This window comes from Bactrocera neohumeralis, unplaced genomic scaffold, assembly GCF_024586455.1.
Source record: "Bactrocera neohumeralis isolate Rockhampton unplaced genomic scaffold, APGP_CSIRO_Bneo_wtdbg2-racon-allhic-juicebox.fasta_v2 cluster09, whole genome shotgun sequence".
NCBI classification, from domain to species: Eukaryota; Metazoa; Arthropoda; class Insecta; order Diptera; family Tephritidae; genus Bactrocera; species Bactrocera neohumeralis.
Genome location: NW_026089622.1, coordinates 16,120,091 through 16,133,733, shown reverse-complemented (window position 1 = coordinate 16,133,733; position 13,643 = coordinate 16,120,091). Strand labels below are relative to the sequence as shown.

General features: G+C 37.9%; 1 protein-coding gene across 2 annotated transcripts in view; it reads right to left on the bottom strand.

Moving 5' to 3' along the window:
• LOC126764431 (poly [ADP-ribose] polymerase) overlaps positions 1 to 13,643 on the bottom strand; it is an 82,863-nt gene that overhangs the window by 15,138 nt on the left and 54,082 nt on the right. For both annotated transcript variants that reach the window (XM_050482115.1, XM_050482114.1), the window contains exons 3-4: positions 9,033 to 9,375; positions 8,439 to 8,966 (exon numbers count right to left, since the gene is read on the bottom strand). In XM_050482115.1, coding sequence (XP_050338072.1) covers positions 8,439 to 8,966; positions 9,033 to 9,375 — 871 coding nt within the window. The remainder of the gene's footprint in view (positions 1 to 8,438; positions 8,967 to 9,032; positions 9,376 to 13,643) is intronic.

The following is a 13,643-nucleotide window of genomic DNA, read 5'->3' as shown; positions in this document are numbered from 1 at the left end:
TTTTTCAATTTTATAATTTAGGTTTACAATATACATATGTATAAATAAGGAATCTAGAAGACCACTATATTTGTTAATGAATTATATGGAATTTAAAATTGTGAGCTATGGGCCTTGGCTGCCTTTCGATTTTGCCCATTTTCACAATGTATCATAAGAATGTCAGTATACTCGTAACTAATAACATTATACCGAAATTTGGTTAAAATTAGTAATTCGAATTATCAAATTTCACCTGAAGGTGGATAGTACTGAAAGGTTTTGTCTTCAGCAAGTTAGGCTTATGTAGTTTTAATTTAAGGCATATACCATCTGACAAAATTTGACCTGTACTGGTATAAAAAAATAATTTAATCTACTTTAAACCCCTATATCGGAAGGTTACTACTTGAAAATGTATAGTAGATAACAATCTTGAATTTACAGTTTTAGCATTTGTAATTTTTTGTGTTCTCTTTAGCGAGTGTCAACCAAAGAGGACATTCTTTGTATTTTTTTGTTTGTGGGAAGTTCGTCAAGTAATAAAACCTCTTATAAGATTCGATCTTAGGGATTCGTTAAATAATACGTAGTATAAGATTAAAGGCAATTTATTTAAATATAGTTCTGGTAACAAGTAATCAGCATTTTTTTTCATAATTATTGTGGAATGTACTGTTATTTGTGTAAGTAGGTACATATGTTTTGTCATTCAAATAGAATTAGATAGGATTATTAGTAGTGTTAATATTTTAGATACAAGTTATATAACTATTTTTAGAGATTAATATTTATATGAAATATTTCCAGGACTAGAATATTGTTGACATTTTTTTGTGTACCTAAGTACCAAGACTCGCAAACGTAAATCACATCTTTCACAGAGACACCTGAAAATTACTGAGTACTTATCACGCTGAACACAGCAAGCAGCAATTCAGGCAGAAATCAAAGCTAGAGAAACTTATAAACAAACTGATGCGTCAGGAAATTGCTATCCGCATAACTCTCGACGTGCATCATATATACCTGAAGAGACAGCTTTTCGGCGTGAAGAAAACGCAGCGCTCAACATCAAGGAGCGAGCGATCAACTGTTCAACAATTCCTGCATAATAATAACATATTGATCCGAGAATAACGCACCACGCTGCGGGCGCTGATCCCACAGTTCCGACAGATATCGTGATGCGGAATTACCATGAATCTCTCACCATAATTATAAAATAAAAATTTTTTATTCTATATTTTTACTCACCGATATTATGATGCTATACAGTACTCATTGATTTACTGAAAGGGGGATATAAATTAAATATCCTTCAAACCAACGCAAATAGAAAGTTAACCTGCATTGACTTTCACTCATTCCAGATAATGTTCCGAAAAAAATTTTAATCAGTGATCCTCCCGTCGCCATTCGTAAACAAACCACGCTATTTGCATGAGTATACTCAAGACGCATTTTTATATGTACGTATGTATGTACATTTAACTCAGCCTGGCCCGAAATAAGGAGTTGATGGCCGGTCAAAAACCAACGAACCGACACTACATCGTTTCTGGAGTTCTTCTTCTTTATTGGCTTTTCCCCCGCTTACGCGATTATAGCCGATTACTTTCAGAGCTGGGATGTTTTCGTCCATTCGGACAACATGACCAAGACAGCGGCTACGCTGGCTGTTCGGACAGCATGACCTAGCCAGCGCATCCGCTGTCTTTTAATTCGCTAAACTATGTCAATGTCGTCGTATATCTTATACAGCTCATCGTTCCATCGAATGCGACATTCGCCGTGGCCAACGCGCAAAGGACCATAAATCTTTCTCAGAACTTTTCTCTCGAAAACTCGCAACGTCGACTCATCCGTTGTTGTCATTGTTCAAGCCTCTGCACCATATAGCAGGACGGAAATAATGAGTGACTTATAGAGTTTGGTTTTTGTTCGTCGAGAGGAGACTTTACTTCTCAATTGCCTACTCAGTCCGAAGTAGCACCTGTTGGCAAGAGTTATCCTGCGTTGGATTTCCAGGCTGACATTGTTGGTGTTGTTTACAATGGTTCCTAAATAGACAAAATTATCTAAAACTTCTGGCTGGAATATTTCGTATAAAGGTACAAAAACTTGTGGTTCTCTTCACTAAAGGTCAGGTGTTCGGTAACGCACAGTGTTTTATGCACACCATTGGCCGATATGTAAGTACATGAAAGACACCCAACTGTGACCCATCTTGCCGTGCACCTCCCAAACCGGTGAGACCGAGTTGCAACACTCACTATTACTACCCTCACCTCATTTTTCCACCTGTTCCCGAAAAACGACATTTCTTGGACGTTGCTCTATGTAAAAGTGCCAAAGTATTACACATGGAAAGCATCACCAAAAAATTGAAACGTCACGTGCAGGGCACACCGGCCAACGATTGGCCAGAGATGAAAGCCCCAGATGCCCTTATTGGAATTTATACCGCACACAAAAACACTCAAAGTCTTCTGACTATAATCCGCAGTCCTACCAGTTAACAAACGCTCAAAATCGTCGATGGGCAGGAAAATGTTTCTTCCGAAAAGCATGTAGAACCATGGGGCTGCTTGAACACGAGGGACAATAGAAAGCAAGGTCTGTCATTTCATCCACATTTCAAAGAATGTTCTTTCGAATGATAATAGACATTCCCCATTAAATTTGAAGTTTGTGTGTTATTTCTTTAAAAAAGTAGGGAATATGAAAATGGATCACCCTTTAGTTATAAAACTTTTAACATCTGAAGGGAATGTACCACCACCCAACAAATCGGTAAATTGGTTTTTCTTTAAGCTAGTAGTTAGTGGCATCTATGCTAAATTTCACGTCAAAATATTCATTAGTTTTTGAGATACGCGTTTTTTTTTAGGCTCTAATAGTGATTTTTTCGATTTTTACAAGAAAGTGAATTCCAAACTAATCAGAACCTTAAAAAAAACAGAACATATGGTTTTTTCGGCAAAATCAATTTATTTTATTCAAAATAGTCTCCTTTTACTTCAATACAGCTTTTTTCATGGTGCAAAAGCATGTCGAACGAGTGTTTTAGCTCGTTGGTCAGTATGGCCGCAAGTATGCCGGTGCAAGCCTATTGAATGGCCTCTACGTCTGCATAACATTTTCCTTTCATGTGCAAATGCATTTTTCCGAAAAGGAAGAAGTTGCTCGGTGCTAAATCAGGTGAATACGGGGAGTGGTTAATGGTTAAAAAGTGATTTTTGGTCAAATAATTGGTCACAAGAGTTGATCGATTCTGAGCAATTTTTGGTCGTCAGTAGGCAATCATCGCCATAAACTTGTTTCATCAATTGAAACGTTTCGGTAAAAGTTTTACCAATTTTTAAACGAAATTTAATGCTGGCTCTTTGTTCGAAGCTCATTTTCGCACCAATAACACACTTCACTTTCAATCTATGGAATGTCATGAAATTCTCACTGGACAATCGATAAAGATAGCACACCGAACGCACCAGTCGACATATAAATGGTGCCACCAGGGGGCGCTAGATTCAAAAAGTCCTGTTTACTTTGGAACACAACTTGTATGTCTGAATTTATTGAAGAAAGAAGTGCGATAATGCACCATCTCATACTGCATTGGTTATTCGTGATCATTTCGCCACATTTCCATCTAATATCGTGCTGCAACCACCGCATTCGCCTGATTTACCTTCGTGTAACTTCTGGCTATTCAGCAAATTCACCTGACCACTCCGAGGACACCGTTTTGACTCAATTGAGGATATAAAAGCCGAATCGAAGAAGGCTCTGATGGATATCACGACGGATGATTTTTCCAAGTACTATGATGAATGGAAAATTCGTTGGCATAGGTGTATTTCAGCGGGAGGGGATTACTTTGAAGGAGATGAAATGGACAACATTCATCTTTCAATTTGATCACAGTAGTATATCGCGACTAGTTTCAGGTATTAAACAAGGCAACGAAAGTATAAAAGCAGTTTGTAGATTTTATATGATTATATATTCATGTATAAAAAAAACGACATAATTGTTATATTTTTCTCTGAATTTAAAAGATTCATTGAAAATAGGTCATTGAGGTCAAAAAATTTAATGAAAAACATGAAAGAACTTGAATGATGTAAAAGATACTAGATCATAAAAAAGATCTGATTGTTAAAGATACTAGATCATAAAAAAATTTGAGCTTTTGACGACAATGGTTTTTTAGATCTTCGCCTTAATTCTAAAAATTTTCTAATTAATCTTAATACTAATCCTAGAATTCTACTTGCAGTGATTGCTGCAGCACTCTATACGTTTCGTCTCTTTACATATTTCGTTGATATTTATGGGATAAATTTGACGTCCCGCGTATTTATGCTTGAGTCACGTTCTTCGGATTGGCCAGTGACGCGGCGACAACCGTAGACGTTTCACAATAAAACTAAGAAAGGAGTCGATGTGTTTGACACAAGGGCAAAATATACTCTGTTCAAAGAAAAATAAAACGTTGGTCCATGTGCCTGTTCTATGGGCTATTGAATGGAATTGACATCAAATCCAGGGTGCTCTGCAAATATTAAAAAGCAAATAATAAACCCCATACTAAGAGCCAAAAATAGTAAGACTTTATCATAATTCATAAAAACCTTTAATTTATTCTTCAAAATCTATGTCATCCCCCCCAAAGTAATCCCTCTTTGCCTCGATACACTTGTGCCAACGTTTTTTCCAATCCTCAAAATAGTTGTTAAAGTAAATTTCCAGAATAGCCTTTAACGCGCGTAGTGAGTCACGTTTAATGTCTTCAATTAACTCCAAACGGAGCGGTCGTTTGAGCTCGCTGAATAGCCGGACGCCACACGGAGCGAATTAGGCGAGCACGGTGCTTGTGTCAAAATATTGGTTGAAAATTTGACGAAAAACTCACGAAGTAACATTGCAGTATGCGACGGTGCAAACCACGTTTACGAAACGTTTGGCCGGTCGGAAGGAATTCGGAGTGCACCCGACCTTGATAATCGAAGAATTGTCGACATAAGGTTAATTTTTGACCTGCTTCGGCTCTCATTTGCCACGATATTCGTCTTTCTGTTTGTTTCGATTCCGTCTTTTTAAGGGTCGTAAGCATAGATCTAAAACTCATTGCCAGTAATAATACGTTTCATGGCATCCTGGTAGTCGAAATGCATTTTTTCGCAGACGTTAACGCGACGCTGTTTTTCGAAAAAATTTGGTGATTTTGGAACCAATCGTGCTTTCTCCTTTCTTAGGCCGAAATGATCTCTCAAAATGGTTTTCTCTGATCCTTCCGATCATTCCAGTAAAATCTCTGGCTGTAAATCGTAGATTCTCAAGCACCAATTTCTCTTTTTTTTTAATATGTTGATCATCAGTTGATGTTGATGGCTGTCCTGGACGTGGTTCGTCATCAACGCATTTTCGACCCTCTTTGAATAATTTATACCAATTATAAAGACATCTTTCCGACAAATGATTATCCCCGAAGGACTTTCCCAACATTCTGAACTTTTCGGCACCAGAAACTTTTATTCCGCACACAAAATTTAATGGAACTTCTTTTTTAATAATTTCATTCATCGCAAAAAATACCGAATGGACTTTATTTTGATGTGACATCACATCAAATGGATGGAGTCATATGTAGAAGTTCACGGGAGTGGCCAGAAACGATTCTTTTACATATGACTCAAGCAGCTCACTACTTCCGGTCTTTGACCAAGTATTCTCTGGGTAGCCTAAGAGCATCCGTTTGAAGGCGAGCTAAAGTGAGAAGGCGAAACATCCCCTGCATAGGGTTGTGCGCTGGGTTTGGGACCCGCCACGTAAAAAACACTCCAATGAAAAAACAACAACAGCCTCGGATAAGAGACCCCCCTTTCGATGACGACCATGGCAAACGAAATAAGGACTACGAATTGAGGGCATGCTCCTGGAATGTCCGGTCCCTTAATTGGGAAGGTGCCGCTGTCCAGCTGGTTGATGTCTTCCTAAAAATAAAGGCTGACATCACCGCCGTCCAAGAAATGCGATGGACGGGACAAGGACAGAGACGAGTAGGTCCTTGTGACATTTACTACAGTGGCCATATAAAGGAGCGCAAGTTTGGTGTTGGAGAGAGACTCCGTCGCCGAGTACTATCATTCACTCCGGTGAATGAACGTCTAGCCACAAACCGCATCAAAGCGAGGTTCTTCAACATATCGCTAATGTGCGCCCACGCCCCGACAGAAGAGAAGGACGAGGTGACCAAAGATGACTTCTATGAGTGCTTGACGCGCTTATGAGAGCTGCCCCCGCCACGATGTCAAAATCGTGCTTGGCGACTTTAACGCCAGGGTGGGCAAAGAAGGTATATTTGGCACTACGGTCGGTAAATTCAGCCTCCACGACGAAACATCCCCGAATGGGTTGAGGCTGATTGACTTCGCCGGGGCCCGAAATATGGTTATCTGTAGTACTAGATTCCAGCACAAGAAGATTCATCAAGCTACCTGGCTGTCTCCGGGGCGAAAAACTACCAACCAGATCGATCATGTTGTGATAGATGGAAGACACGTCTCCAGTGTTTTAGATGTGCGTGCGCTCCGAGGTCCTAACATCGACTCGGACCACTATCTTGTTGCAGCCAAGATTCGCACCCGCCTCTGAGCAGCAAAAAACGCGCTCCACCAAACACAAGGAAGGTTCGACGTCGAGAAGCTGCAATCACAACAGACAGCCAAACGATTTTCTACTCGGCTTGCACTCCTGCTCTCTGAGAGCACTCGTCAACAACTCGATGTAAGGGAACTGTGGGACGGCATTTAAAACTCCTTACGTACAGCTGCAACCGAAACCATTGGTTTTCGGAAAGTGCAAAAGAACAGCTGGTACGACGAAGAGTGCCGTGTCGCAGCGGAGAGAAAACAGGCTGCCTACCTCGCAACGTTACGATCGACCACTACACGTGCGGGATGGGATAGATACCGAGAGTTGAAGAGGGAAGCGAGACGCATTTGCAGACAGAAAAAGAAAGAGGCCGAAATGCGTGAGTACGAAGAGCTTGATAAGCTGGCCGACAGGGGTAATGCTCGAAAATTCTACGAAAAAATGCGGCGGCTTACGGAAGGTTTCAAGACCGGAGCGTATTCCTGTAGAACCCCCAAAGGTGATCTAGTCACTGATGCCCAGAGCATACTTAAATTATGGAGGGAACACTTCTCCAGCCTGCTGAATGGCAGTGAACGCACAACACCAGGAGAAGGAGAACCCGATTCCCCAATCGATGACGATGGAGCAGACGTTCCATTACCCGACCATGAAGAAGTTCGAATAGCAATTGCGCGCCTGAAGAACAACAAAGCGGCAGGGGCCGACGGATTGCCGGCCGAGCTATTCAAACACGGCGGCGAAGAACTGATAAGGTGCATGCATCAGCTTCTTTGTAAAATATGGTCGTCGGACGAAAGCATGCCCAACGATTGGAATTTAAGTGTGTTATGCCCAATCCATAAAAAAGGAGACCCCACAATCTGCGCCAACTACCGTGGGATTAGCCTCCTCAACATCGTATATAAGGTTTTATCGAGCGTATTGTGTGAAAGATTAAAGCCCTCCGTCAACAAACTGATTGGACCTTATCAGTGTGGATTTAGACCTGGCAAATCAACAACCGACCAGATATTCACCATGCGTCAAATCTTGGAAAAGACCCGTGAAAGGAGAATCGACACACACCACCTCTTCGTCGATTTCAAAGCTGCTTTCGACAGCACGAAAAGGAGCTGCCTTTATGCAGCGATGTCTGAATTTAGTTATCCGCGCAAAACTAATACGGCTGTGTAAGCTAACGTTGAGCAACACCAAAAGCTCCGTCAGAATCGGGAAGGACCTCTCCGAGCCGTTCGATACCAAACGAGGTTTCAGACAAGGTGATTCCCTATCGTGCGACTTTTTCAACCTGCTTCTGGAGAAAATAGTTCGAGCCGCAGAACTAAATAGAGAAGGTACCATCTTCTACAACAGTATACAACTCCTGGCGTATGCCGATGATATTGATATCACCCGAAGGACTTTCCCAACATTATTTTTTATAATTAAAAGGCTGATTTATGATCTCAATTTTCATAATTTTATAAATAAAATATGTTTTTTCATAAGGTTAATGTTGTATTTTTTTATTATGAAATTTGTAGGAAAAGTATTCTTCTAGTTCTGTTTGATGTTTGGATTACTCTAAAGCGTAAATGTTCATTAAAAAAAGCACACTACTATATTTGCATTACATGTTTATTCAATACCAGTTCCAACAATATGAAATCATTTTTTTATAAAATATATAAAATATTTTTATGTAAAGTGAACCACTGACCAATAATCACCACCACCATAACCGATGTTTAATTTAAATTTGCAAATCCCATTTCCTTTCCCTGAGTAATATTAAATTTGTAAGAAATACTTACTTGGTAGGTTCATTTTCCGTTTTTCCATTCTTATTTTTTGAAACAACAGCAATACTTGGTGGATTATATTTAACAATGCGATGCTCAGTTTTGTTCTTAATTTCAGATAAAAAAGCATACTTTTCCTTTAAGCTCTTTGGTACTTTACAAGGTTTCCGTTCTGGGTTTTTTAAAATATTCGAACATTTCGTCCATTCCGTTAATTGGCCATTGCATAAATAACCTGATTTGCTAAATAATATCTCACAACTCTTACATTGAGGACATGGCAACAATGATCCAAAAGTCAACATATCTGCTAACTGATTTAACATTCTTTCCGAATCTCCGTTTGCAGGTTTTTGATTATTGTATTCCAGCAAGTAAATAATATCTTTTTTATGCATTTGGTTTACTACCAGATCACGAAGTTTAAATAACCGTTTTGACTGATTTTCTATTTGCTTATTCATGATTTCTTCTTCTATTTTGACATCTGGCTCAATTTTAACCTTTTTAATATTGCAGGCACTCCCGGCATCAATAGCCCTATTATAAATAAATAAATATATTTTCATACTTCAACTTCCTAAAAAAAAAGCTTTGTTTACTTACGGTAGCAGTTTAAGGATAGTAGTTTGATCATCCCTTTTCAAACCTTTGAATCCCGGTACACAGTCACCGCTTCCAAACCAACCAAGTTCACTACGTAACTGAACAAAGCATTCTACATGATGCCACAAAGGCTGACCTCCATATTTCATTCCAACTTCTGTATCATATACTGTTTTTTTAATCCGTACTTGATCCTTTAAAATTTTTTGTTCACATCCACGGCACGTTGCCCTACTTGTCTTAGCGTACTCGATTCCAAAATCTTTAAGAGCATTCACTTCTGCAGTACCGCGTTTTTTTCCTTTTTTAGCACTACTACCAGCTGATACTTCGGAAGATTTTTCTGAAAGTACAATTGACATTTAATATAAATAAAGGAAAAAAAAATTACATTAAAGTAGTTTTAAATAAGATTCAACTAACAATTACAACATCATTAGACATACACACAGCAAAAACATTAACAAATGTTGAAAATTGAAGATTTCAAGCAGCTCAAATTCGACATTTGACAGGGCTGCAGAGAGAAAAACCCGTTCATACAGAAATTTTCCCAATACTTCATAAATTGTATAAACCCATTTATAAGTTCAAGGTTTTTAAAGAATAATTCAAATACGACGTAGTGTTTTATGCTCTTATCACACTGGGTGTAACAGGTTTATTTTGTACGATTTTCAAAATCAATAATGTATAAATCAGTTCATTTATCGGGCATATGTATGAATTCAGATGTATACATAAATGTTAAGCTAAAAATATTGCGTGTAACATAAGTTACATCGTTGTGAACACCCCCGCTTTGAAAAAATGGGCTCACTTCCACGAATCCAGCTGATTGGCTCATCAGAAAAAAATAATTGGTGACGTTTTAATTTGTAAGCGTAAGCCCTAATGCAAGGAATAGGTTATTATCAAATGAATATGTCTAAAAATAGACCTGGCAATAGTATCTATTTGTATCAAAAATGGGGTGAATTGGGTAAATACTTCCCTGAGCCCAACATATATGTATAATATAAAAATTTTCGAACTGCCGGGTGACTCTATGCTGCATACAAGGTGCGTTCCAAAGTAAGCAGGACTTTTTGATTATAACGCCCCCTGGTGGCACCATCTATATGTCGACTAATGCGTTAGATCTGCTATCTTTATCGATTGTCCAGTGGGAATTTCATGACATTCCATCGATTGGAAGTGAAGTTATTGCGTTTGAGGTGCCAGTATGTTTGTGTTATCGGTGCAAAAATGAGCTTCGAACAAAGAACCAACATTAAATTTTGTTTTAAAATTGGTAAAACTCTTACTGAAACGTTTCAATTTATGAAACAAGTTTATGACGATGATTGCCTATCCCGTAGCAGAGTGCACGAGTGGGAATTGAACAGCTCCAAAACATCGATTTATCGCATTTTGACGGAACAGTTGAGCTTACGAAAGGTGTGTGCACGGTTTGTTCCGCACAAATTGACTGACGACCAAAAACTGCGTCTCATCGATCGACGCTTGTGACCGATTATTTTACCAAAAATCACATTTTAACCATTAACCACTCCCCGTATTCACCTGATATGGCACCGTGCGACTTCTTCCTTTTCGCAAAAATGCATTTGCACATGAAAGGAAAGCGTTATGCAGAAGTAGAGGCTATTCAAAAGGCTTGCACCGGCATACTGGCGGCTATACCGGCCAACGAGCTAAAACACTCGTTCGACATGCTTTTGGACCGTGAAAAAAGCTGTATTGAAGCAGGAGACTATTTTGAATAAAATAAATTGATTTTGCCGAAAACCCATTTGTTCTGTTTTTTTTAAGTCCTGTTTACTTTGGAAAGCACCTTGTATATCAGCCAATATTTTAGTTATATCTATGAAAATTACAAAGCGTGTTTTGCTAAAATAAACTTTAAACTTTTTATTTCGTATTAATTAAGAACTGTATGCAAAAATAAAAACAAAAATAAGAAACCCTTCACTTGATCAAAAGTTATACGTGCTTTTCTTTTACCGCGCAGCAATAAATATGTTCACTTCGAATAAATACATATTATAGAGAGTTATGCACTGTGAAAATAATATCTTATAACTGGCGAACTACCAGAAGTTATTGCGTTTGAGCTTCAGTAAGAAAAAGAAGCACTACCATAAGAGAGGACCGTGCTATCCTAAGTCCATGTTTAAAAAACCCATCTAAAAACGCAGCCGAGATTAAAGCAGAGTTGCAGTAATTACCTGGTAGACATATAATTTGTGACCTGAAACCATGATATGATTTCCTGAAGTCAAGTCTGAAAACAAAATTTTTTTATCACCCACAGATATTCTGTAACCTGCGGCTTTAGATTTTACAATACATAAAATTTCATTATATTGCATCATCTCATATTTTCATACCATCAGGGATTTATCCGGTTTAGACCGATTCTGTCTGCTTGTTTGAAGTAAACAGCGTATTTTACGAGCATTTTATTTTACAAAATTTATGACTAACGGTGTCCGAATCGGTTACGTATTCTATGTTTGGATAGCAAAGCGTTTTTGAGTTCATTCTCTTACGTTTTTGAAATTACCGTATTTAAGATTTTTATGTACAATACCTAGGCAGTGCGTGAATAGTGCCAACAGTTTGATTAAAAGGTTCAAATCGTAAAATGTCCTTTGAAATGCCAATGGTTTGGAGAGAATCTAAAGACCATATTACAGACTTATATTTTTGTCTCACGAATATTAAAAGTAATTTACCATCAGCTTTAAGACCTGTCAAACACAGTGAACAACTTCCTATTCCAAAAGCACCAGAATCTTGGAATCTCGATGAAGAACTAGCTCTTCAAGTGATGTTACAGAAACCGTTATGTTACAGGATGATCAAAAGTGCCGCATCTAATTTCACAGGGTGAACTTAATGACTTAGTTCGAGATCTAAGCCTTTCAAAATCATAGTCCAAACTTTTAGCATCCAGACTAAAAGATTGTAACCTCTTCCAAAGTGATGTAAATATTACTTTTTACAGAAAAAGGCAGAAAGACCTAACCAATTGCTTTCTTCAAAAAGGGAATCTAGTATACTGTTCAGAAGTTAACCTTTTGTTTAACGCACTAGGACAGAAATATGATCTACGTGATTGGCGTCTATTCATTGATTCCTCTAAACTTAGTTTAAAGACGGTATTGGTTCATAACGATAACAAATATTCATCTGCGCGCTTAGCTCATGCGGTTCATATGACCGAATCATATGAAAATATGAGAGTTTTTTTAGAGCACATCCGTTATCATGATTATGGTTGGGCAATATGTGGAGACCTAAAAGTAATAGCCCTTCTTCTTTTAGGAATGCAACTAGGATATACGAAATATTTTTGCTTTCTTTAGCGAATGGGACAGAGAGACTGTACAGAAGCAGTGGCCAGTACGTCAGGCAGTCACTCAGGGACAAAAAACGTTACCAGTGAACCTCTAATTGATCCCAAACAGATATTACTAACACCTTAGCATAGAATTGTTAAATTGAGTTTAATGAAGAATTTTGTTAAGGCAATGGACATAAATGCAAGAGGGTTCTTGTATCTGAAACAAAAATTTCCAAATAAGAGAACTAATGAAAAATAAAACATTTGAGAAAATGCTCAATGAAACTGAAATACGAGCAGAGTGTCTTTGAAAGCGTTGTTAAACATTTTCTTGGAAATTTAAAAGCTGAAATAAAAAAATGGGTTGCAATATGTCCTTAAAATTCACTTTCTGGACTCCCGTCCGGAAACTTAGGGTCCTAAGGTGACGAACATGGAGACGGTTCAACCAAGACATTTCTGCTATGGAGAAACGGTACCAAGGTAAGTGGAGTGCCAGTTTGCTTGACGATTACTGCTGGACATTGTTAAGGGATACTCCAAAAACAAAATATCGCCGAAACCCATCGAAAGTAATATTTTAAGGTTAATAAAATAATATAACAATAATATATTTATCGCTGTTTTCTTTTAACAAAAATCCTCATAGAAAAAAACTATAGGTGATAGAAGAACTCTGTAGCTTTTTTCTGCATATGTGACAATTTTTCCATAACAAACACTTTGTTTTGTTCATGTCACAAAAAACAAGTGTTATTTGTTGTATTCGGCTGAAAAATGGGAATGTTAAAACAATTGATAGAAAAGCGGTTTTTGGGCTAAAAATAAACTTAAGGGAGTCGGTATATTTACATCGATACGATTCGGAGTAGTTCAAAGATATTTCAAATAATAGCCGTCCATATGCAAGCCGGCTAGAAAACTTTGAAGTAAAGTCGTCTTTTAATTTTCAGAATTAGAGAACATAAACAAATTCTTATCATTGAAAATCGCTTTATTGTTTTTCAAAATATTCTCCATTAAGATCTATATACTTTTGCATGCGTTTGAACCAATCTTCGAAACACTTTTGTAACTCTGATTGAGGTTTCTTCAAAATATGCGTACTACACGCATCTACCGCCTCATTAGGTGTCGAAAAACATTGGCCTTTAAGTTTATATTGGGTAGTCAAAAAAGTATTTTTATCGTATTTTGTCAATAGATGTCGTTGCAGTCGTATATCTGGAATATGCTTATATGGAAAGGTAAGAAAAATA